This window comes from Mustela erminea, chromosome 17 (genome assembly GCF_009829155.1).
Source record: "Mustela erminea isolate mMusErm1 chromosome 17, mMusErm1.Pri, whole genome shotgun sequence".
In the NCBI taxonomy this organism is placed as follows: domain Eukaryota; kingdom Metazoa; phylum Chordata; class Mammalia; order Carnivora; family Mustelidae; genus Mustela; species Mustela erminea.
Window position 1 is genome coordinate 6,067,700 of NC_045630.1, and position 23,052 is coordinate 6,090,751.

A 23,052-nucleotide genomic window follows, 5' to 3' on the forward strand; every position below is an offset into this window, starting at 1 on the left:
TTAAAAGTAACCTGCGTAATTAGCAGAATGTCTTAGCATGGTAGAAAAAACCTGAACTTTGGTTTCACGATGTCCCTTGGTCTGATTTGGAATTCACAGGTTGACTATCTTGAAGGTTGTAAATCGGGTAAAAATATTTCCTGTCCCACCATTTCTATTTGGTTCTGATTATGGAATGATAGTAACTTTGTATTTTCTGGCTTTGCCCTGATGATTCCTATGATTGAGTAACTATATTTCTTGAATGGGTGAATTCCTACACATCTGTGAAAGGTCTTAAAAAGGTCTGCTCTCTTCCTGATTGATACGGTTTGGAAAACATGAGGATTTTTGAGTTCGCTCTCCCACTTACCAGCCTAGCCATAGGAAGTCATAGTTTCCTAAACTGCATTACGGTGATGGTAATACCTCTCTTGCGGCGTTGTTGTGTGGACTAAACGAGGTAATATATTTAGAGTATGTTAACAGTGCCTACGTCCCCAGGGCTCTGTGGCTCTTCCTCCATCATCTAATATAAATGATTCCCTGATCATGGCTAGCTACAAAGGTAACATATCGGTAAGGCATGGTAAGCATCTTAAGAACATATTCAGTGGATACAAGGCACTTTTGTGACTCAGTGACTTTGTGGATACGTAGAGTGTCTTGATGATGCGTCCAAGGGCAAACTTTTGTTTGAGAATGTTCACGCGGTCCATCCCTCTTACTGACATCATGATACAGAAAGGAGTTCCTGTTTTGATGCTTTTAGGCAACTGACACTGGTTTTGTCAAGTCAGAAAAGGTGTTTTTCCATAGACTTGCAGTGAGGCATATGCAATCGTTAGAAAGAAATCCTTCTCGAAAAAGATCTACATTTGTCATCACTGAGCAACACAAAACATATGGGAAAACATTTTTTTAAAATGAGCTTGGTATATCCAGAAGAGGGAGGGCAAACCAACATTTATTCTGCTCAACATCTCCCCAAAGGGCCCACATAGCACACAGTGTTAATATGTCAGGGACTGGGCTGTCCTTACCTCTTTTATTTTCAGGAACGCAGTGGCGTCAGTATCGCCTAGCCACCGAAGAATCCATAGGAGCTTGGACAGTAAGAGCTGTATGAATTAGAGGAAAGAAATGTGGATTGATTGGGAATACGTGTTTGACCCCGATGGACCTGTGGTCCTGGGAGAAGACAGTGGGGCCCCAAACAACTCCACTTCTCACTTTTGCTCTGTTGTAAGGAGACTTCGGTTTTTCAGCGTCTTCAGCTGTACAGTTCTGTGAAATTATTTGTGATTATTCTCACACTCCATATGGAGTTTTTACTATGCACGGGAGACATTCAAGTCCAGTTGGTGAAGGTCCCATCTTGGGTGAGCTAACCGGTTGGTCTGCTTATAGTGTTATAGCAGTGGGAGAAACCTAGGCAGGAGTGAAGGTTTAACTCTGTCCAGAGGACTTCCGACAAGGAGATTGGAGTTGGAGTAGGATTTTTACAGGCAGTCCAGGGAGGTGAGGGCATTCTAGGCAAGGTAATATGGCTCTGGCATTGTGGTCTATCAGAACTTTATTTTTAGTTGACTTAAGACATTTTAATTTAACAAATCAGTTGTGACATTAGTAAGGGTTGTGTTTAAAGTGTTGTCTAACTTAATTTACTGGCTTATTTATTTTGAGACACGTAGTCTTTGATGACCCAGGAAAAAGGGTAACTACTCCATTGCAAGCATGTGGCAATCAAGTCTAGTTTCTGCCTAACTGAAATCTGCAATTAGAGGAAAAGGATTTGAATGCTCGGCTATAGAAGGTGATGCATGAACTTGGGGAGCACCTCATGCCATGTTAATATTCCTGTTACCATAATTTATATTTAAGAGAACTGTATTTTCAGATTTAACCAGGACATCGTTAGGATAGAAGGAAGTGACTGTTTTCGAAGGGATTGAAAGTAAATCTAAAGAATGGAGATAAGGGAAGAAGGTTTATTGTTACGTAATAATGTACTTGCTGGATACCTAGATGAAATTGCCTCTTGGACTGCATTGCTGTGTTGCAGTATTAAATGAATTTAGCCAACCCTTTACCCCTTTAATTGAGGCATCAGTGTCTAGAGAAACAACACATAATGAAATTCTCTTCCTGCATCTGATTTTTGTCGTAGAAACTTTGACACAACAATTGACAGTGGAATCTGAGAATGTGTAGGGACTGTACTGTGATCTACATTTACTAGAGGAGTAATTAATATGCATTAATACATAATAATTCATTTATTTATTTATTAACTTATTCAAAATTACTTGTGTTCTACTGTGTGCTGGCCATATTTTCGGGCCATATGGTTCTTCCCCTTTAGTGAGAGAAGTAGACAATAAAAAATAAACATGGTTTTGAATTATAGGTTGAAATTCGTACTGTGAGGAAAATAGTGAATCATTTTTGCAAAGCAAAAAGCAGAAGAGGTTCATTTAGAAAAGTGTGGGCAGAGGAGGCCTTTCTGAAGAAGCAACATTTATGCTGACACTTAAAGAATTTGAGGGAGAAGCCATGTTAAGGGGCAACATAATATGTGAGTCTACCAGGCAGAGATTTAGGAAGGTCAAGACAACATGGCAGTAAAGATTGGGAGCGCTCTGAGAAAGATGGGGGTGTTGAGATGAATTTGATGAAATAGGCAGGAGCTCCATCACCCAGCCGCTCATAGATCACGATAAGAGATTGACTTCTTTGTGCACACAGTCGAAAAATCATCAAAGGGGTTTTTACAAAGGGACTAACTGGATAAGATTCATTTAATGAAAAGATTGTTGACTCAGATGGTAGTAGATGGGGCAGTGGTATTGAGAAACAAGTTAGGAAGTTAGTATAGTGGCCCAGGTGAAAGATGGGATGCTGTGGACCCAGGGGAAGGTGACAGAGATGAGAGGAAGTGGGGCGTTGTATATTCAGTTTGGAGGCGCACCTGTACGAACTTGCTATCGGCGGGTTGCAGCCGTACCGGTGGTAGAGGGTCCAAAAATTCCAAGTCTCACCTCAGACACTGACAGGCTCCTATTATCCAGGGTGATAGAGATCAAGAATACAAACTTACCCTTTCTCTCCTAAGATGATTTACGAAGGCAAGGTTGGGGAAAGATGTGCATCCTCCAATATCAGGAAATTCATTTTCCAGAACCTAGTTCTCCAAGAATGATGTAAAATCATAAGGTGAACATTAGATGGAAAAGATCTGTGCCTGCCTTCTTGATCGTGCCATTTTCCAAGATGTGTTTTTTAAATCTTGGAAAATCCTTTCTCAAAAGCCTCGTGTTCAAAAATGGAAGAAACTCAACCCTCAGGGTTTCTGGTTCCAGCTCCCCATCAGAGAATCGGGACCAAGGGCCAGGAAAGTAGCTTGCCCAAAGATATTTTTTGCTTTGAAAAGGATTTAAACATTGCGATATCTTCCAGTAAATTTGTAGAGGCTTGTAAAGTTGTCTGAGCAATTACTAGTTTCTCTTCAGCATTTGCTAAAAATGTTTTTTGATGTCTTAGCAAAGTTTGTATAAAACCATTTTGGATCAAAATGTGCTTCATGGAGTAGATATGTTAAATTACCTATTAAAAATAACATCACGTAACTTATATGGGCTGAAAACAAGTTATTCCTTTACAAGCAAGATGGTATTTTTAAGGGGTCACTTTAAGTTTTGTTAGGACTATTCTCAAACAACGTGATGATTATAGTCTGCTAGAGGAAGAGGTCTAGATCTGTTAGATTTGAAAAATGTGAAATTAACCAATTCTTAGGTTTGTCTGGGTTTCTGCCAGAACCTGGATTTTTAAGATAATGAAAAATGTAAGAAGTCAGAGGCTCCCCAGAGTTCATTCCCACTATGCTGTTCTCCATGGTGACTCTGAACTCTTGCGGCAGGGAAGCTGCGTCTCCTCTGCCTCAGGATTCCACTCTCAGACACCACCCCTCTTCCCATGAGTGGGAGAGAAGCTGTCAAGAGATGAGAAACGCTTCTTAAAAGCTTGGAATTCTAAAGTAAATAATGGAGCATCAGACACTAGTCACGAGAGGTAAAGATGGAAGAGATCCTCTCCACAGTGTTTCAGGTCTTGGTCTCTACGACAGATTTGAAGCTGATGGCAAAGTTTAGACCAAGACATGTCGGTAGTTATTATATTTGACAAATAGCAATTAACTTCCTTGGTTTTGCTGCTGAAGTCTGGTTAAGATTTAGAAGCAACTGTGATAAGGCATCAAACTCAATTTTAAAAGGAATCATTTGTGAGAGCATGTGAGGAGTGTGTATGTGTGTGTCGTGGAGGGGGACGGGGTGTATGTGAGGGAACCAGGAATGGAGATCAGCCCTGAAGAAATTTAAGGATATGTATTTTAGTATGGGATATACAAAAGGAATCAGGTGATATCCGTGTGTCTTTGTGGGGAGGAAATGGAGAATGGTCTTGAGAATAGAAGTACAAAGGCCAGTAAGCATATGAAAAGATGCCGTGTATCATGAGCCGTCACGGAGATGTAGATCAAAACCAGAAAGAGACACGCACCCTGGGATGGCCGGGGAGGAAGAAGCAAGCAGGTGACAAGTGTTGGGGGGAGATGCGGAGAACTCGGGAAGCTCGCGCTCTGCTACAGGAACGGGGCAGCCACTTTGGAAGACAGCTAGGCATCTTCTCAGAAGGTTAAACTAGAGTTACTGCGGGACCCAGACACCCCGCCCGAGGTTTCTACTGAAGAGAAGTAAAGGCGTACTTCCACACAAATACGTGTGCACATGTGGCCCTGGCAGCACTTGTCATAATATGCCACAGACAGAAACAACTCCGACGTCCGTCAGCTGAGGAGTGGGTAAATGAAAGGTGACTATTACGGTGGGGTATTACTTGGCAATTAACAAAAGGGAAGCACTGGTATATGCTGTACCAGGGATGAGCCCTGAAAATATTATGCTAAGTGAAAGAGGACAGTCACAAGCGGCTATCTGTTGTATGATTTGATTTATGGGAAATGTCCAGAATTGGCAAACGTGTAGGATTAGATAGTGTGTCAGGGGTTTAGCTGTGTCAGGGGTTTAGGGGGGAGAGTTATGAGGAGGGATGGTTAGTGAAGTTATGGAATGTTCTAAAATTAAATAGCTGCCCAACCCTGTGAATTTACTAAAAGAAACATTGAGTTGTCCACTTTAAATGGGCAAATTTTATAGTCCGTTAATGATATCTCAATAAAGCTTTTTTTTTAAGTAAATCGATTTCTCACATCAGAGTTCTAAGTAAGCATAAACGCGGAGCACAGTTGGACGTGCTGACACGGCAAATTGGTATCACATGCTGACCGCCTGTGATGATCTGTTTAGATGGCTGATGGTCTGGAAGTTTGCATTGGCTCTTGTGTCTTCCTTCCTGGTACACTCTCAGGCTTTCCCCTGTGCCCTTAGAGTTTGGTAGGTACTCATGGAACACAAATCTATTAACTCCTCACATGAATATTAGCTAGATCAAAAATTGAGAGATGAATCTGCTGGCAGGGTGCCTGGGCGGCTCAGTCTATTAAGCACCTGCCCCCCGGCCCGGGTCATGACCCCAGGGTCGTGGGATCGAGCCACACATTGGGCTCCCCGCTCAGCAGGGAGCCGACTTCTCTCTCTCCCTCTGCCTGCTCCTCCCCTGCTTGTGCTCTCTTTTTGTCAAATAGATAAATAAAATCTTTAAAAAAAAAAAAAAGAAAGAAAAGAAATGCCCCACTCTTTAAAAAAAATAAATAAATAAAAATAAATCTGCTGGCAAAAACTGTAAAAAAAGAAATTGCAGAGCTCATCCCAAAATCAAAAAGTCCCCGTCAATTTAGATGATGAGTAATTTGTAATAGCTTGACTCTGTAGTGATGAAATGAGCCAGGGCTTTCTCTATGTAAACCCATTTCAGGAAATCACGAGTCATGTTAAAAATATACATAACACGAAAAAAAAAAAAGTTTTTTTTTTTTAAGTCGAAAAAAAAATATACATAACATAATAGATATTTGTGTATGTATTTTGAAATTATTCATCTATGCAAAAAAGTATTTTTTTTTTCAAATCTTATCTGCATGGGAGTAGATCGTCAAGTTTTCTTAACCTGTATTTCTGAAGAAGAAGTGATAAATACCTACCAAAAAAGTGGATATAATAATGAGTTAACATAAATGAAAACAAAAGGAAAAGAAATTTGTCTGCATTCGCTGTGGGGAAAAGCCTCACGTCTCCCACTTCTGTCTAGTTAACCGCTCACCCTCTCACTGTGACGTCCCCAGCCCTTTCCTGGCCTTTCTGGGTGCTGATTCAGGACCCTCCCCCCGCAGGCCGTCTGGCCAACGTGCTGCTCTGGGGTTTTGCTTCTGCTTGTCACACGCAGTTGGGCTTAGCAGTTTCAACCATGAGCAGCTGCTAGGTCGTGAGTGGAATTTTGAGCCGGTCATAGGGACAGACACTATGTGGCGCACCCTAGCCCATGGGCCCTCAGTGAAGACTGACCATGTTGATGCCAAAGAACTGGCAGTGGAGTGACAAGGTGGCCTTGGAGACTGGCATTTCCAGTGAAGGCAAGTGTCTGTCAGTTGAACAAACATCACGGCAAATTGGTATCACCTAAGCCTGGGGTGTTTGGTTTATACAGAACGTTACTGTTTACGGTTTGTTCCTCCTTAAAAGGACCTTCAAGTCAATGTCATCATCATCATCATTTAAGTTACTATAAATACATAATTCTTTATGCATATTATAATTTCAGAGAAAATTCAAATTCTAATGCTCTTAGAGTTTTTTTTCTTTTAATTTTTTTTAATATGTATTTGTTAGAGAGAGGGTGAGAGAGAGCACAAGCAGGGGAAGCAGCAGGCAGAGGGAGAAGCAGGCTCCCTGCAGGGCAAGGGGCCTGATGTGGGACCTGATCACGACCTGAGCAGGAGACAGACGCCTAACCGACTGAGCCACCCAGGCGTCCCTGCTCTCAGAGTGTTAGGAGCTATGATTTTGCAGTTTTTAAGACTAAAAATGTTGCAGAACCCAAAAAAATGAAAATTGCATTGTACCTAAATATAATTACTAAAATGGTAAAGTTTTGCAATTTAGGTTTTCTAATTATAGTATTACCAATATACAGATACACATAAGTCTGCTCACTCCTTTTGAATGTTGTATTGAGTTTTTATTTTATTTTACTAATTTTATTTTATTTTATATTTTACTTTATTTCATTCCATTTGGATTTATTTTGCTTTTATCTCCTAAGAACTGGAATAAAACAACTTAGGGTCCTCGATGCCTTGGATGTCTTTCTGTTAACTTCCTCTGTCATTTTCTCTTCATTGAATCATGTTAAACATCCTCTAAATAATCCACTGGCTTTGTCTCCATCCTGTCCCATCAGCCCTGGCTATGCTCCGCCTCCAGCTGACTATAAAGGTTGCCCCTCCCTTTAGGAATAGCCGCTAGTCCGGCACCCACGTGTCACACTCGGTAGCTAGAAGAAGGAAAGTGTTCCGGGCCAGCGCGTCTCCACAGCTCACTGACCTCTCTCTGGAGAAAGGCTCGTATGTGTCCTTACAGACTCCTTCCTTGAGTGATTTAAAACTTGATGCTGAGCTACATAAAGTCCTCTTTGGAGAGCTGTGCCTTACAGAATGGGGATCGTGCCACTCCTGCCTTTACAGAAAGGGCGTGCGGCCCTCTTCTACCGTGACCTGCATCCCCCATTGCATTGTAGGGAATTAGCTGATGGCTGCCCTTGGCAGAGGCTCAGACGAGAATCAAAGTATCGGGGGCACAGTGAGCAAGTAGGCTCACCCTGTCCTTTGGAGACTTGGCAGATTCAGGCTTTCTGGCTTTTTAGAAGGGAATCGTAATTTTCAGAAACAGCAGACTCAATGAGGACCGAATTCGGAGTGTGTTGGTGGAGGCCGTCGCTGCTCTGCTGGAAGCAGAGTGGACCCGGAGTCGTGAGGTCACCACCGTCCCTCCCAGGACTTCGCGGTGTGGTTCTGCCTTGGGTGCTTCTGAGGAGGAGGTGGGAGATGAGGGATGGGGAGTGCCCTGGAGGGAAAGGTGGCAGTCACATGACGAGAGGGCCTGAGCCCCCGAGTTCCATTAACCCAAAGTGACCCTTGTCTCCCCAGAGTCGGAGCACTGGGGCACTGGAAGTGTCCTGACTTAGTATTCCATCAGGGTAATCTTGTGTCATGGTCCTATGTAGCAGAACCCAGTAATAAGACAGAAGTGTGGCTTTTTTATATGTTATAGCTTTTAAAGTATCTTTAAAATATTTTTTTATAAATGTCAGGGAGGGTCAGAGGGAGAGAACCAGAGTCCCTGCTGAGCACACAGCCGGATCCGGAGCTCTGTCTCATGCCGTGAGATCATGACCTGAGCCAAAAACCAAGAGTTGGGTGCCTAACTGACTGAGCCACCCAGGTGCCCCCAGCGGTTTTATTTTTTTAATAAACAAAATAATCTACAGTCATATTAATGAATTAGTACTTTTTCCCATATATTTAAGCCCTATTAATAGTTCTCTATTGTTTTAGAATATGGGCATCTAAGTGGGCTGCATTTACCATCACTTTGAAAAACGATGAAACTTAAAATTATGCCAGATTATATAGACATTCACTCTGTTTCAAAAGAGTATTTTGAATACTCATGTCTTTTAGGCATTGTAATATTGTGGTTTGTAATAAGAAATATGTATTTGATTTTCAGCTGAGTTTCTGACACAGAGCTCCTAAAACCTTCAGGATTTCCTAGGTGATGAGAGTTATAAAGATGTCTTCTGTTAGATTATGGGGTGACTTTTAGAAAGCCACCGAAGGATGACCAGGGAACCAAGCCTATTGTTGGAGGGTTGGAACTTTCTGTCCCATCCCTTAACCTCTTGGGGAAGAGAGACTGAATCAATCACCAATGGCCAATGATTTAATTAATCATGACTATGTTATAAAACCTTCATAAAACCCCAAAGGGACCCACACATCTTGCTCTTTGCCTGAGCTTTCCTGAGTCAAAACCTTTCATAATAAACTTGTGATCTAGTAAGTAAAATGTTTCTCTGAGTTCTGTGAGCTGTTCTGGCCAATTAATTGAACCCAGCGAGGAGGTTGTTCTAACCCTCCATCCTAGCCTGTGGATGGGAAGCACAGGTGGCAGCCCGGACTTGGCATTGGCATCTGAAGGGGGGCAGTCTTGTGGGGCTGAGCCCTGAATCTGCGGCACCTGACACAATCTCTAGGTCAGCACTGAATAAAGTATTTGATGGTCCAGGAAACACCCACAGATCAGAATCGTTACCCCAATCCAAGACCTTTGTTTAGAATCTAAAATAGCCAGAAGTAGAAGTTTGCCTGTGAGAATCACTAGTCCTTAAACTTCAGTTTGTCACACAGCATGTGGAGATCAGCCTCTAGAACTGGTTGGGTGAGGAGAAGGGAAGGACTAGCAGTCTACTCGAGTTACTCGTACACATTCAGGTAATACATATTTTATAGGGACAAAACATCAGAATAAAAGCATATTCATAGCTTTTCTTAACTTTATGAGATACAATTATTTTTAAAAAATTAACCTCTTTGGTTCACATTCCTTCGGCCTAGGGGTGAACATTTTGGGAAGGTTTGACAGAATCCCATTTGGCCACATTAAAATTTTCCGAATGTATGGCAGATGTAAATAAGATGGAGAATAATTGAAACGAGTGTTATTTCAGCAGTTTAGAGAATTTCGGACACTCATAGATAACTTAAAAGCTCTCATTTTAAAAGTTAGTCTAGATATAGATATTGATGTATTCTTAAGTTCATGTGTTGTTTTTAGGGCAGAAGCACTCAATTCTGTATGGCATTTGTGCATGGGTTTATTTCCTGTAGCTCTGAATAATTTTTTAATGTTTTCATTTTACAACGGCAAAATGAAAGAATCATTGCATGGAGTACTAGAGCATGAACTGGAAGCTAGGTAATGCTGATGGACTAATGAGAGAAAAAGGTAGAAAGGCAATTGTTTTTTTAATATCTTGGATAAATGGCTGGATGGCTAAGCAGATGGATGGACAGACAGGCAGATGGATGGGTGGAGAGTTATTAGAAGTCACACATAAAACCACTAAGGAAAAGATACAAACTCAAGTAAGTGAAAATGATGTTTTTATGAAGAAAGCTTAAGTTGGCTCCTATTTCTTACAGCTCTCTCCTCCACCTATGGTTAAAAAAAGAAAAAGAACTCATAGCATACTCTACCCCTAGTTATGGTCTATTACTGTGTCCCAAAGATTCACATGGGATTTAAGGACCGTGCACAAACTCTTAGCTTAAGAGAGGCAAGAACATGACCATCAGAAAGCTGGTGGATCATGTAAAAAAGGAAAAAGATTGTGCTGACTCCCATAAAATATATATTTTACTATTCATTCATAAGTAGTTCCTAAAAACAAATTTCCTAGTAATGCTGATCAAAGAAAAATTAAGTATTCACGTCCAAATTCTTAATGATTAGTGGTCTTTTCCTATGTTCCACCTGAGAGTTTAAGAGATTCCCTAACAGGGATCATGGAGTTCACAAATGTTGGGAGCAAGTATCCCAACAGATACAGTTTTGTTCATAGTTTTATAGTTCAAGGCCGTAATCCCTTGTCTACAATTTGGAGATCCAAAACACCTCTGAAACCAAACATTTTTCCCTAAGTTTGTGGCAAACTCAACTTACGTGAGACAATTTACATAGTCTTTATTTATCCCAGGTAGAATGTGTACTGCAGAAAGGCCGGCCTGTTTGGTTACTTCATGCTATGTCAGACCCGTTTGGTAGTGTTTGGTAGTTTCTCTCTGTAGTTAGAAGGATTCTGAATTCTGTAATCCCTCAGGCCCCAAGGGCTTGGATAAAGGATCACAGGATGAACAGACACCTGGCGCCTGAACACTGGAGTCACTGGTGCTGATTCTACTCTTTCTCGAACCACACAAATAAATCCAATCCCTTGCCCGTGTCCTCACATATTTAAGGTTAGCTATGAAGATGCTGTCAAGTTCTCCATCACTCTGCTATCACATTTCCGGTTCTTTTAATTGTTCTAGAATCTCTTTGGACTTTTCCGATTCATTCATCCCTTCATTCAGAGAGCTTCCTGCCCAGCCTGGGCTACATCATCTGCTTTTCCAGTTGTGCCCTTACTGGCACCACAACTCACACAGCCAGTTGCACTTCTTAACACTCCCAGGATCAGCAAGTCCATACCCTTCTTCACCTTTCTTGCTCTAGGAGAAATTTTCTAGCTGGTCTATTCAAAATTCAGTGTTCTCCAACCTAAGGTAGATTTGCTAAGGAATGGAGATCCTGAGATAAATTCTGGGAAACGTGGGGGGCGGATGAGAAGTCAAGGATGCTTTTATGCAACTTTTAATGGTCTTTTGTAACTGTTCCCTGTGGACCTTCTGCTTTCTTCCAACTCTGAACACCGTTTCTGCATTCTTCACTGTGAACTTAGGACTTGTTCATGCGTTTCACTGAGGCCATTCAACAAGTATTTCTTAAGTGGCTACTATGTGCCAGGCGCCGGAGCTGTAAACAAAACAAAATCCCGGCCTTCTGAAGCTAAATTAACGTACACCGGGACTGATACAGGCTCTGACAAAAAATAAAGTAGGATGGAGGAAAAGTGAGTTGTAAGAGGTGTTGGTCTCACTATAGACTGGATGGGATAAGCCAGAGGATACTTGGAGACAGAAAGGGAGGTACAAAGCCCGAGGAAGGAGCGTGTTTCGGGAGGAGGCCGAAGTTGCTGGAATAGAGTGAGGGGGGGGGTGTCTGGCAGGCAAGGTGCTGCAGGGGCTTCAAGAAGGAGCTTAGGGGGAGCCTGTGAAACGCTGCTGGTGTTCACACGAGGCCGGCGAGAACCAGGGACTGACCCTGGCATTGGAAGGGGAAGGAGCTGATGGCATCCGCGAGAGGAGTCTCTGTCCAGTGGCCGGGTAGAGATGAGGCGGGAGCAGAAAAGTGGAGACAGTGACCACAGGAGTTTGTGCCTAGAAAGGGTCAAAGAGAACAGAAGGTCCAGCTGGAGAGGAAGGTGAATTAGGGTGTTTCGTTTTTTGATGATGATGGGATAAACAGCATATTTTTAGCCAGATAGGAATCATCCAGGAGGGGAAATGTCGGGACCCTGTTCTTGGTCTCCCTTAGTATGTGTGTTGTGTTCCCATTCCTGTCTTGTATCGTCTTGTATCGCCCACGTCTCTCCCTTAATCAAGCCGTACTTCCTCTTGCATAATCCCGAAGCGTCATGATAAAAGTAGCTTTCTTGTACCCTTTTATGAGCTTTGCAGGGAGGAAATGTGATAAACTTTCTATAAACTAATTTCCATGTCTAATAGACCTTGAATTCCTCCCTGCAACCAAAAAAAAAAAAAAAAAAGTCTTTTAAAAATAGGATCCAGGTTATTCATACATATCCTCTTTTGCTAGAGAAGTGTCAAAACAAAAGCCGTGGTGTGTGTACCAGCAGCTTAAGTTTACATCTGACTAACTATAATCAAAAATGTTTCTGAACCATATGCCCAAAAAATCACTGACATTAAGAAAATATCTTAGCATGTGGAAGTAGTAAACCGATGTTTGCATGAAAAATGTCAAATGTAGTAAACAACATTAATCTCCTGTAATAAAAGATTAATTGTGCTGTCACAAGCGATTTTATCACAGATTTGGCCATCATGTATGAGAGAAATGTGTCTTATTCGCTATCATAAATTTGTAGAACCAGAGATTGTCGTTTGACCATTTTATTAAGGAAATCTAAAAATTTTCAATTTGTACAGAAAAAACATGGTCCCTCTACCAGACAGGCAAAGGGCTTGTCAGCTGAGCTACTTTTGTAAATTCCATGTAAATCTACATCTAATACAGAATTAAAAGTCTCTACTACAAGATCCATGAGAAAAACAAACCCCTTTTTCTTTCATATAAGTCAGAGATTTTAAATTAGTGGTGAAAAACATGTGATGAGGAGTTTAAAAATCCTAGCACGTACACGAACACAAATATTCCTCTTCTCGGTGGCTCTTAAACGCTTATTGTCCAAGCATTTTAAAAAGTTCTAAATAGTACCTTCCAGATTTCTCAGCTTTTTCTCGGGCCATGTTAAATTCCTTCTAGAAGAACATGACAAAAGGATACTCTTGGTTTGACAGAGTTTAGTTTGGGTTCTCTATTGACACAGTTGGAATGTGAACCTTGCTGTTGAGTCCATGAAGCAACTGTATTTTCCTTCTTCAGCAGCACAGAATGTCAGCATTTCTAGCACTTGCCACCGACTCCTACTCAGCTGAGAGCTTTGCAGTGTGCTGCAATTAAGAAAGTATGCTGACTGGACTGGGCTGAACTTCCCAGACTTTTATGTATCAGATTAGATCACCAACAAGTACCAGGACACACTTGAAGAGTGTGTCGACTTCCCTGTCTTCAGAAATGCCTTCACTGAGTTTTAGTTTAAAATTTATATTGAGGATTTGTTTTAAAAAAAAAAATAGAAGTTTCTTTCCTGTATTTTTAGATGTGTTCTGATTGCAACTCACATGCCTTATTCAGAGAACCACATCAAACATTTCCCCTAGAAATTAGGATCAAGAAAATGGTGGTAGCTTTGTTTTCCCCAGATGGTCTTACACACTTTTCTTTTACATAGATGAACACTGTAGACCATTGTGTTTCCGTTCCTACTTTTCCCTGAATAAAGTTCAAAATCTGTGCCATTATAGTATTTCTCCCTAGAATCTAATAAAACATATGTGGCAATGTTTCTAGTTTCTTTTCTCAAAAATCATTTTAAACTGCCACACTTTATATGTTCAGGGTTTTAAAAGATCCAGTCTTTAAGAATCAAATGCTTCTAAATGAATGAATAAATTAATACAGAGCATGGAAATATATACATATATGATAAATATATACACGGAAATAAGTAGAAGGTATCAGTGGTTGTGTACTTCATCTTTCCCGTGTATTTGTGTAGTTAAAGGCAAGGTAGTTCGGCGGTTGAAGCCAGAACTGCGGGGTAGATTTTCTGTTTGACTGGATTTGAACCACAGATCTGCCACGAATTGGTGTATGACCTTGAGCAAATACTTTGACTATTTTAGGTTTCAGTTTCCTCATCGTAGACGTTGGGGTTATTTTACAAGACTTAAAGGAGGTAACATCTGTCAAACCCTTCGAGCCCAATGCCTGGCATGTAACAAGTCCTTAGTAAGTGTTAGATTGACCATGATGAGCCAGGTGCTGTGCAGGGCATGGGATATGGAAAAGAAAGACATTCCATTCTCTGCCTTCAAGGAGCTAACATCATCGTGTCTTTAAAGATGCTCGTTCTGTGGAGGCTCTCTAAAAGGAAAAGAGGTACTGAACTTAGGAAGTAAAATGAAGGTCCTCTATCCCATCTTACTTCCCACTATAGGAATTCCATTTTTACAGGACTAATAGGTAGACATTAAGCCCATGGTTTTGTACCCTTTCTGGTGGGAATGATAGGGAAGGAGAGCAGATGTTGAAGCTGCCCAGGTGATTCATTCCGTTATCATACAACTTCAAGAATCTCTGAGTCCCAGGCTGCTGCTTTTCCAAAGAGCGTGATGGCATCTCTCATGCTTGATTGTCAGATGGTTGGGTGAGGCGGTGAACATGAAGCCCTCATTCACTATGTCTGTCACACCACTTACTCTAAGTGTTCCCTTTCTTCGAATAACAAAGCATCCCTCTCATTTTTTGGACACCCGTGATTGCTAGGACAGTTTTACCCAGTCTCAGATTAAAACAGTCTCTCCATAAATTTTATCGCTTAATTGTGCTTGATTCTCTTCAATAAGATGCTTTTTAATACAGGAACATAACCATATGGAAGGATACCCTGTTATATTTTTGTAGTATATTTGACCATTGTAAATTCATCTAAGTATCCTCTCCCCCAACTATCATTTCTCTTTCTAGTCTGCAGACATCCCATTAGAGATTCCTTGAATGCTTTGTTGAAAAGAAGATTTATTATATCTATGTTGTTTATCTTTTCCACTAACCTAGGAACTAGTAAGGGTTTTCCACTAACCTAGGAACTAGACATGACTTCAGGTGGAATCCTTATAGGCTCCTAATGATTCATTTAATGTATATAAATTTAGTTTTAAGATGGAAGAAAGTGAATATGATACACTAAACTGTTTCCTAAATTTTATGCGCATCCATTCAACTACATTGTTATTTATGAATGGAATTATAATAGTAAATCAGTAAACTCAAAGGTCAGGTCAAATAGGACTCTGCGTAGTTTACTCAATATGTGAATTGGACATCCAGACTCATTGATGAAGAGTTTACTGGAAGAAGGAAGCAAAAACAAGAGATTTAAATAATCAAAGTCCTAGTTATTTGTCAGAATTGATCCCTGTGAATTTTTTTAGCTTACTTTTGATTTCCCTATTCCTCACGCACTTATTGTTTTTTTCATTTTGTTATTTTTCAAACATCTAACCAATTGTTATGCCAGCTTTATTATTATCCTTGGGAACGTAAAAAATGAATGTACGTGATCTCTAATCTCAAGAAACTTACTGTCCAACAAGGCAAAAGACAGATATATCAATAATCTAAGTCTTTAAAATAAGCCTTCCTAGCGGATCAGATATACTCTCTATAGGAAGCTATTTTTGAGCTTGAAGGAGCCATGGAAGGAAGAGAAAAAGAGAATGGGTAGACCCAAAGGAACAGATTTAGTGAAGACCACCTATGGGGTGGGAAGTGGTTCTGCATGGTTGGAACCCAAGGAACACTGTAGAAAGTAAGGAGAAATTCAGTTAGTTGTGAATGGCCTTGAATACCATGAGCATGTGGCTCAGATGACTTCCATGTGTTGGACATTTGTGAAGGATGGCCATTCCGTGGGGCAGGGCAGTCAGTGGTCTAGATGACATCAGGAGAAGCTTTGAAAACCAATCAGAGATGATGGAATTTAGGTTGGGACAGATTTAAAAATCATTACTAAGGAATCATTAATAACAAAACTCATTAACCATTTGCATATATATGGAGAGCTGGTGAGGAAGGCAGAGAAAGGGTTTAGAGGATGAGTGTTTACGGATAGTTGGGTTCTTAACCAAGGCTGGGGTCAGGGAAGAAAGAAGAATGTCCACTGGGATCTGGAACTCAGGGGAAAGATCAGAACTAGAGGTAGGGAAAGTCTCTTTGCAGCTGGAATTCTAAAGTGGAGATTGCCTACAGATACCGCAGGAATAAGATTAGACCCTGAGTGTGGGGGAGAAGTTTAGCAGCAAAAGAGATGAAGCATGTTCAGAAAAATTGTTGGAGAACTCAGAAATTCTCCAAGGACCAAACGATCGAGAATTTTAAAATCAGGGACTAGTTAACCACTTCGGAGTGATTCCTGTCCTAGAGGAAGGTAAGAACTAGAAAGTGCTGGTGGGTTTGCCGGCTAGGAAAGGACTGACCGCTTTTACTCCACAGAGGGGCTGCTGTAAGTGATGATTTGTATATGTCGGGGAGGGGGTGTTGTGTTGGCTCGGAAATGAGAGGGGTAGTGGCATACATTCACACCCGTTTTCTGCTATAACCATTCCAACAGTATAGGAGAAGGTTTTTCTGAGGCAGCTCATCCATGAATTCTAACGTTCTGCATTTAGAGGAATCTCAGACAGCCACCAGAGAGATTCTGGCTGTAGGGATCAATTTGGTCAGGGGACTGTGTTTTCTTCTGAGTAAACGATTCCTCTCTTCACCCACGTATACACTCTGGGAAACACTGATGTACACCATTTCTGCTTATGGGCTTTGTGTTTCATATAGATCTTCAGTTTTTAGGACACAAACCTAGAACATGTATATCTGTCATGGAATCCTAGATTTTAGACCACGAAGATTTCTCAAAATTCAGCTACTGTCGTTGACAGAAAGGGCCAGCGCGCACCGTGGGTTCCCGCGATGCGAGTGCAGGATGAGTGCCAACCCCTTCTTCAGCTCGCCCGAGCCATGCTGCTGGTGCATCAAAGAAACTGAAAGGTGTCCTTCGAGCTTGGTTTCCTCGAGCAGAGGGCACTTTGGCATTCATTCTGTCTGTTGTCCATAACCCTTTGAGGTAACAAATGCAGTGTTCTCTCTGAAAAGTCTCAGATTGTCAGTGATGAAGTTCAGAAATGCACATGTGTGTACACTGTAGTTCTTTTTACTTGAGGCTAATGGTAAGTGACATTTTGGGTTGATTGTTCCCATTATATTGTCAGGGGTTTTGTGGTATTTTATGTGTGTGTGTGTTAAATCATTAAGGTTATAAGGCAGAGACAACAGAGCCAGGAGTAACCTCCCCCAGACCACCTTGAATTCCAGAAGACATCTAACACCTGCTTCTATCTTTATCTGGAGAGAGACCCACCACTTTAAAGCTGGCATGCCTAACCAGCCTTTGTCTACAGTCTCTCACTGTGTGTGTATATGTATGTCTTTTTTTCCTCCCCTTTCTCTTAAAAAAAAATTGTAAATTTGTTGGCAGGCACGATGGTGTTGTATTTCAGTGCAGTACACGGTGAACGGGTAATAATTACATCTACTCTTAGCTTATTACTCTGGGCATCAAGACCTCCAGCACTGACATGCCAACCCCAGGCTGCACGTACATCTCTCACACGCTGTAGACTCCAGTGAGGAATCCGGCCGCTCCCAGCAAGCCTCGCTGGAGCCAGCAGGAAATGCATGCGTCGGCCACAGATTCTTATTTAGACCAAATTATTAATGTTTAGTGGCAGAAAAGTGACTCCCTTGCTCCTTCCATTGAATGATGAGAGCGTGTCTGTTTTCTTGATAAGACTGTGGCCAGCCTGGCTTTGGCTCTAGAAGGTAGATAAAAATTATTCTGCCTGCAGGCCTCAGGGATGTCTGGTTTCTTTTCTCTGTTTCTGTGCCAAAGTGTATCTCCCTTATTCATCTCACACACTGTCTTTAAACTTAATCACACTGAACTTTTGTATATGTTTGCCTGACAATAAATGGGTCTGGGGATGAGGGGGGAAAGTGCAGAGAAAAATACATCTTTATTAGGAGAGAAATAAGAAACCACTCTCTTTATTTAGAATAGCCTGTAGGTTAAATGTGCCCAGTTATATTAAGGACAAAATTTGAGAAAGTTTTCCTTTTTTTAATACCAAAATAAAAATAATATTGGAATGCAAAGTAGTTTTAGCAAATTTTTTGATAAAAAGTATTTTTTCATTCTCCCACCTGCCTCTGCCTTGTTTCTGATAGAGACCTTAGAAATGTTTTCATTCTCCTGGGCTCAAATTTCCTGTGCTCCATAACTTCTAAATTCATAACTCCTTAAAACCAAAGGAAGTGGTTACAACTTGGGATATTTGCATATAAGGAATTAAAAATCTTATAGATGTATTAAGATCTATTTATTTTTTTAGGTTACATTTACGACTTTATTTTTAGAAAACTTAATATAAAAGTTTTTAAGTAAATTTAAGTATAAGCTTTAATGCTTAAAGAGGTTTTGTTTTTCTCTGGTCACTTTGCCCTGGACCAAGAAAACAGTTCCAAGTGAGAGAGAATCTCAGATTGGTGTTCCTCACAAAAACCTTCCCTTCCTATCCTGTACACGGTTCTCTGAAGCATCACAAAATCTGTCTTTACCAATTAATGGTTGTCACGCTTCTTTACCTTGATAAGCTAGAATTCCAGGTTTCATGCTCGGTCCAGCATCACTGTCCATCTTTGCAGACAAGCCGCCATGTAAGCAGGTTGGGGTGCCATGGAACGATGTGTACAGTGTCTTAGACTCTTAGACTCTTGGCCACGGAGAGCGGGAAAGCCCTGCCTGTCTGTAAGGAAGACTCCGGCCCCTCTCGCCTTCCGGACACAGCTGGGAGGCCTGAAGCATGGGAGGTGTGGGGCGTGTGGGAAAGGCCTGTGGCAGCTGCCTCCAGGTCCGAGAACTCTATTCGCTGATCTAGAATTGAACTCAGTCTTCCTGCGCTCATTTGAAGCCTATTTAAATTAGCTTGTTTATCTGGTTTTCCCTTCTAGAGAAGATAGAAGTTACTAGAAGAAGGTAGAGTCTGTAACTCAAGGCAGGCATGCTCTGTTTGCCAAACCTCATTCCATACATGTCTTCTGGTTATTTCCTCTAGTTAGATTCTCCCTGAAAGAATACAGAATGTCTCATATTCTGATTACTTTTGGTCCTCCATTTAAGGGAGAAGTACATATTTTTGATGCTTTTTCAGCAGAGTTTTGTTTCTGAACTTCTATGGGCAATAAAAGCTATCACAGCAACATATTCACATAAACATCAAATTTTATAGCCGCTATATACCACTCAGTGTCCTTCTAGTCTGTCTAAAAGGTAATGCTCGATTTCCTGTTTTCCAGTCTCTGCTTTGCTGTGTTGCTGTTTTTCCAAGATCACGAAAGGTGATGAGTTTTCATTGTGAAATGATTTGTTCCTGCTCCTGTTTTCTCTCTGTGATCTAGACGGCTGACCGAGGTCGCAGCAGCGAGTGAGCCTGTCACAGGTGTCGTCTGAAGTCTTGCTTCCCCGTTTAGTTCTCTGGTCCAGTGAAGTCTTGACTGACCGAGGCCCGGGCAGTCCCCTTTGCGTGATGCAGCCAGACTCGACACGGGTCTCCCGGAGTCCAGCCTCGGGGCGGGGTCCGCTCACGCCCGCGCCAGCCGCGTGGGGAAGCCCAGGGCTGTCCTCTTCCACGTCGCCTGGTTTCCTCCCGCGTCTCTCCACACAGGAAGCGGCGCCCCTCTTTCTCCTCCCCGCTCCTTTCCCAACAGGCCGTCCTGCTCGTTTTTCCTCACGGTTGAAATGTCAGCGGCACCAGGCTTTTTCTTCTTTCTTTCTTTCTTTTCAGCGGAACAGAACGCACTGTTCCCGCACCACACCCAGCGCTCCCTGCAGTCCGCGCCCTCCGCAGGACCCGCCGCCCCTTCTCACGCCTCCTGCTTTGTCACTGGAAGCCCGTCGAGCTGCGATCCGCATCTTTGTCCTACCTAGGCCGAGTACGAGTGAAGGGGGAGGACCGTGCACAGGGGGTTACTCAGGGGAGCCCCCGGCTCGCCCAGACGCCGCAGCCCCTCCTTCCCCGCCTCTCCTCCTGCCAGCTCGGGCCCCGCGTCGCACCTCCAGGGACACATTTTCTCCTGCCTCAAGTGTGGAAAAAATGTCTTGTTGTCCGAGTTTTCTTGAAATAAAATTGTCATCTGGAAGACGCCCCATTTGCTGGGAAGCTTCGGGGGTGCCCCTGCTCGCAGGGCGCGGAAGCGCGCCAGTTCTCGGGGTGCACGGGCCGGGGGGGCGGTGAGGAGGCGAGGGGGGTGCTGGGGGCCGGGGGCTCAGCGCGGCCGCCCCCAACCCCCCCCCCCCGACCCCGGCCTCTGGGGCTGTGGAGGTCTGGGCCGGGCCGCAGCGTGCGTGTTCTCCCCCGCCCCAACCCCACCGAGGCTCCCCCGGCCTGCGCACGCGCGCCCGGTGCCCTCCTCTCCGCCGTCCCATTGTCCCTTCCGAGGAAAGTGCGAGCAGCTAGGATTTCTGTTGGATGCCAGGCTCCGCTGTGCACCTGCTCCGGAAACACGTCCACGACCCTGTCCTCCTGGGTCCGGGCTGGGCCTCCGAAACCCAGGGGGTGTTTGCAACGGACTTGCTTGCGTGTGTGGCTCTCCTGGTGGACGCCGAGCTTCGTTGTCCTTACGAAGCCGAGCCAAGCCCAGTGCCTGGCCGGCGGTTGCTGGGATCACGCTTGTCCAAGGAAGGAGGGAGCGAGAGCTTGGGAGGGTCCTCGGCGCGCAGGCGCTTCCGTTTGCGTCCTCTGTGCTGCGAGGAACCGCCGGCTTCGCGTTTGTAGGAGATTTGTCTTCTGTGGTCCTTAGGAAGATAGTGAGAAAATTAAGATGTTTTGGTGATCTAAACACTGGCAAAGTACATTTTTTTTTAGTAAATGTTACAAAATACTTTAAAGAAAGTTCTGAGTCAAGTTAAGAGGGGATCTGCTAGATGTTGGCTAAGTGCTTTAAAAAGGTTTAAAAAAAATGGTTTTTTCATTCCTGTCCAAATATTTCAACTGAAATTTACTGGTAGCTCTTTCAGAGGAAGATGGGAACTCTGCAGCCCTTTGTTTGTTATAAAGAAAATGTTTTTGTCTTCGGATGTTTGGAGGAAGGATTAAAGGCAATTTATGACTTGGGTAGAAAGTAATAAAAGTAGTAACAATGGAGTGTCTTCGAAATTGTCATCATTTTCTGGAATTACTAACAGTATCAACACAGCAGGCATTTTATGTCCAGAGAGAATTCCTTTCACTTGTCATGCTTTAATGTAAACTCTAGCTCAGTCTTCTGACTTCGGGGTGGATCACTTCGTTCATTCCACTGTTCAAAAACAGGACTTACTCAGAGGAATTCTGCTGTGAGATCCTTTACCACCAGGCTCAAGAAATATATTTATAACTCATTTCTTTCAGGAAATAAGCATCAAGATCTACGTAAAAAGTCTCTTATTAAGATAAGTCATGGCTTTTTTAGTTTCTCCAGGAATACGCCATTTTTAACTCTCAAGGGAAATCGCAATAAATAAATTAACCTCACAGGTTATTTTCCTTTTTAGGGTATCCCTTTTTATTAGCATAATCCTAGTTTATAGATTTCTTACCATTTGTTTAATTAAAACAATCACATATACTTTTTAGAGCATTTTACAATTTATAAAGAACTTTTTAAATAAAGGTTTTTTGATCTTCGCAACAATTCTATCTAGTAATAAGAAGAATGCTATTATACATTAAGCTCTTTTACTGTTTGACAGAATATAAGTGGTATCAGGACATTACCCAGTATCAAATAGCAAATCCAGAACTCAATGAAGAACTTAACCGCCAAATAAGATCCTCTCTTAACTCTAACTCTGGTAAATTTAATACTATTTTCCTTGGGGTGTGTTTTTTAAGAGAACTCCGAGAAGTGTTAAAACATTATTATTGCACACGTTCTATTTTCCGTTTTCACTGTTTTTGTTTGCTTGTTTTCAAATAAATGGTGGGTTTTGTTGCTTAATGAAGCTCAGGTTTTTAAGACCTGCCCAAGCATTCACTTTTAGGCAACAAACAGCGAGTGTGATGTGGAAAGTGATTTTGAAATAATTTTAAAATAAGCATGTGAGGTTTTGTATGATACTGGTTGTTTAATTATTTTAATGCTTCAGATTTATGTAATGGAGCCCCTCTCAGAACCCTCACCTGAAAATTCCCTTAATTTCTCCTACATCAGACTCTTTTAATACAGGATGAAATGTAGATACAACATTTTTAATGTATTTGTAGATCATCCCATTCAACATCCTTTGAGTTCAAAATGAGAACACCCCCGGATGAATTAGCCTCTAGCTCTAACGTTCAGTGTTTCTGAATCAAATGTCCAATAATATTCCTGGGTATGTGGTATTATTTTCTCCAGTAATTCAAATCCTTAGTGCGTTGATATTTGCTTACCTGCCGTAAGGTGGATTGCAGTGGTCTGTGTGGGTCTTTGTTGAAACACATGTGTCTTTTCTCCAACCAGAGTAAAAGAAGCTGAAGAGGTCTGCAGGCAGAAAAAGGGAAAGTCACTTTATAAAATAAAACCAAGACATGACTCTGGAATTGTAAGTATTTAACTTTTCCCTTTTTAACCTGGGATTTACTTTGGCTTTTAAACACTGTTTTCAAAATGTATGCAAACGCACATAACATTTTAATTATTTTCCTCTTAAGTGTGAGAAAGATTCTCTCCTTCTCCTTATGCCTTTGATCAGGCCCAAAAGGTCTAGAGAGTCTCAGGATCGAGCATCCAGAGCATAAGAATGAAGACGACTCTGTCAGGGGCTGCCTCATACTTACGTGTGTGTGTGTAGGGGCAGGAGTTAGGGGCCGTTTCTCACTTTCTCTGTTACATAAGCATCACCCGCCCAGGGCTGCATCTGGGCTGTGGTCACTGGATTAGCACCACTGGG

General features: G+C 42.1%; 1 protein-coding gene across 2 annotated transcripts in view; it reads left to right on the forward strand.

Annotated features, from left to right (window-relative positions):
* Positions 1–23,052, forward strand: part of FMN2 (formin 2) — a 371,000-nt gene that overhangs the window by 344,466 nt on the left and 3,482 nt on the right. For both annotated transcript variants that reach the window (XM_032319379.1, XM_032319378.1), the window contains one exon: positions 22,623–22,704. In XM_032319379.1, the coding sequence (XP_032175270.1) occupies positions 22,623–22,704 (82 nt within the window). The remainder of the gene's footprint in view (positions 1–22,622; positions 22,705–23,052) is intronic.